This window comes from Entelurus aequoreus, linkage group LG13 (genome assembly GCF_033978785.1).
Source record: "Entelurus aequoreus isolate RoL-2023_Sb linkage group LG13, RoL_Eaeq_v1.1, whole genome shotgun sequence".
NCBI classification, from domain to species: Eukaryota; Metazoa; Chordata; class Actinopteri; order Syngnathiformes; family Syngnathidae; genus Entelurus; species Entelurus aequoreus.
Genome location: NC_084743.1, coordinates 65,917,139 through 65,919,638, shown reverse-complemented (window position 1 = coordinate 65,919,638; position 2,500 = coordinate 65,917,139). Strand labels below are relative to the sequence as shown.

Here is a 2,500-nt window from a genome sequence, read left to right as displayed (position 1 = left end):
TCTGACGCGAGACACCGTACATTGAACCCTATTGTTGTTTTTTATTTGGGTGATGCCAAATAAATACAATATCAGGTTTATGTTGTGTGTCTCTCAACACAGCTGCAACAGCAGACTCAGTCGCAGTGTTGTTGTCTGCTCTTAGTGTCCGAGGACAACCACCAGCTTTTCTGCCAGGTACGTTCATGATCTCACCAATAAAACTCTGCCCAATTGTTCATGACTGAACCACACTGAACTTTTACATCTGCCACTATCAGGTCGTTGGAGACAAAGTCCTGGAGGAGGAGATCAGTTTCTCGGTGAGGCCAACACATATTTGTGTCTTTGTGTCAAATATGGAGTTCTGTTCAACAAAATACTTAAGATATTATAATGCTGCTTATTACATCACAGCATACCATATCAGTGCTTCCAAAATATTAAACGATTTATATAAGTGTTATAGTGATGGCAACACATGATGTAAGTGGCTAATTTAGCTATATTAGCCTACTATCAAAATGACTATGTGTCGCAGGCTGACGCAAATCTTCATGGACAAAAATATTGAAATTTAATATTTATTCTACACATTTTTACAACATTGGAAAACATTAGCAAAACTTCTCAGAGGGTAAGATAACTCCTGGAAATGACTAGAATGGCCAAAGGTAAATATGTATGTGTCCAAGTTAAAGGAAACGTCAGGCTGTCTTCTTCTAATGGATTTATTACAATCTTTGCAAGCTGGCTCACGTTTGCTGTGGTCTGGAACAACTATCAGAAATGCAGCCAATATTACATACAGATAATGGGTCATGCGACATGGAAAAATAAACTAAATACACATAAGTGAGGAAATTAAATTAGCTCAAATATAGCCAAAAATGAGGCATAACGAGGCAATATGTACATAGAGCTAGCCTAAATAGCATGTTAGCATCGATTAGCTTGCAGTCATGCAGTGATCAAATATGCCTGATTAGCACTCAACACAAAAACGATAACATCGACAAAGCTCACCTTCGTGCGTTCACACACAGTATAAAACGTTTGGTGGACAAAATGAGACAAAGAAGGAGTGGCATAAAACACGTCTTTTGGTGGCAGCGTCGGGGAAAGTTGTACATGTAAACAAACTGTGGCGATACAGTCCACACAACGGTGAGTTCAAGGGCCGCTGAAATTAGTAGGACAGCAAATGCTATTGTTATTGTTGACACACCGAGTCGGCGGATGCTTCTGCTTTGTCTCAAACTTGCTAAAATTTACATTGTAGATTGTAATTCATGCGTCTCTAACCTGCTAGTAGACAAATGTGGCCATGACCGACTTTCACGCCCCCCGAGATGGTGAAAAAGACACAAAAATACGCTACATGTGTTAACTTTTTTTTAACCCTTCGTGAGGATTGCGATTGATTCCTTATCCAAACAAAATTATGTAAACGTCCCGTCGGCCGGCATTCCAGCGAAAGTGGAGATTGTACAGTAAGTGTTTGCTTTATTATGGTTAGTTTGTATGTTTAGCACCTAGCACATAGTGTCACAATAAAGCAACATCTGTTTAGCACTCGGCTTCTAAAACTTGCCGTTCATCCTCTTTGTGTTCGGACTCAAAAATATTTGCTTCTGGATCATAATTTCTCCCGAAAACATTGTTGTTGGCGCTCACAAAGTCTGCTTGATTAGCATTGTTGTTGATGGGGAAGGGATCTGTTGTTCTATCTGGACTATTTGAGCGGTGCATTGATAGCAGTGAGCAAATGCTTTTTTTAACCCTTCGTGATGATTGCGATTGATTCTTCATCTAAACGGAATTATGTGAGCGTCCCGTCGGCCGGCATTCCAGCGAAAGTGGAGATTGTACAGTAAGTGTTTGCTTTATTATGGTTAGTTTGTATGTTTAGCACCTAGCACATAGTGTCACAATAAAGCAACATCTGTTTAGCACTCGGCTTCTAAAACTTGCCGTTCATCCTCTTTGTGTTCGGACTCAACAATATTTGCTTCTGGTTCATAATTTCTCCCAAAAACATTGTAGTTGGCGCTAACAAAGTCTGCTTGATTAGCATTGTTGTTGATGGGGAAGGGATCTGTTGTTCTATCTGGACTATTTGAGCGGTGCATTGATAGCAGTGAGCAAATGCTTTTTTTAACCCTTCGTGATGATTGCGATTGATTCTTCATCTAAACGGAATTATGTAAACGTCCCGTCGGTCGGCATTCCAGGGAGAGCGGAGATTGTACAGTAGGTGTTTGTTTTATTGTGGTTAGTTTGTATGTTTAGCATCTAGTGTCACAATAAGCCAACATCTGTTTAGCACTCGGCTTCTAAAACTTGCCGTTCATCCTCTTTGTGTTCGGACTCAAAAATATTTGCTTCTGGATCATAATTTCTCCCGAAAATATTGTTGTTGGCGCTCACAAAGTCTGCTTGATTAGCATTGTTGTTGATGGGGAAGGGATCTGTTGTTCTGTCTGGACTATTTGAGCGGTGCATTGATAGCAGTGAGCAA

At 40.2% G+C, this 2,500-nt stretch overlaps 1 protein-coding gene across 2 annotated transcripts in view; it reads left to right on the top strand.

Moving 5' to 3' along the window:
* The window catches only part of LOC133663603 (cGMP-dependent 3',5'-cyclic phosphodiesterase), a 460,149-nt gene that overhangs the window by 393,805 nt on the left and 63,844 nt on the right, over positions 1 to 2,500 (top strand). For both annotated transcript variants that reach the window (XM_062068196.1, XM_062068195.1), the window contains exons 10-11: positions 103 to 177; positions 261 to 302. In XM_062068196.1, the coding sequence (XP_061924180.1) occupies positions 103 to 177; positions 261 to 302 (117 nt within the window). The remainder of the gene's footprint in view (positions 1 to 102; positions 178 to 260; positions 303 to 2,500) is intronic.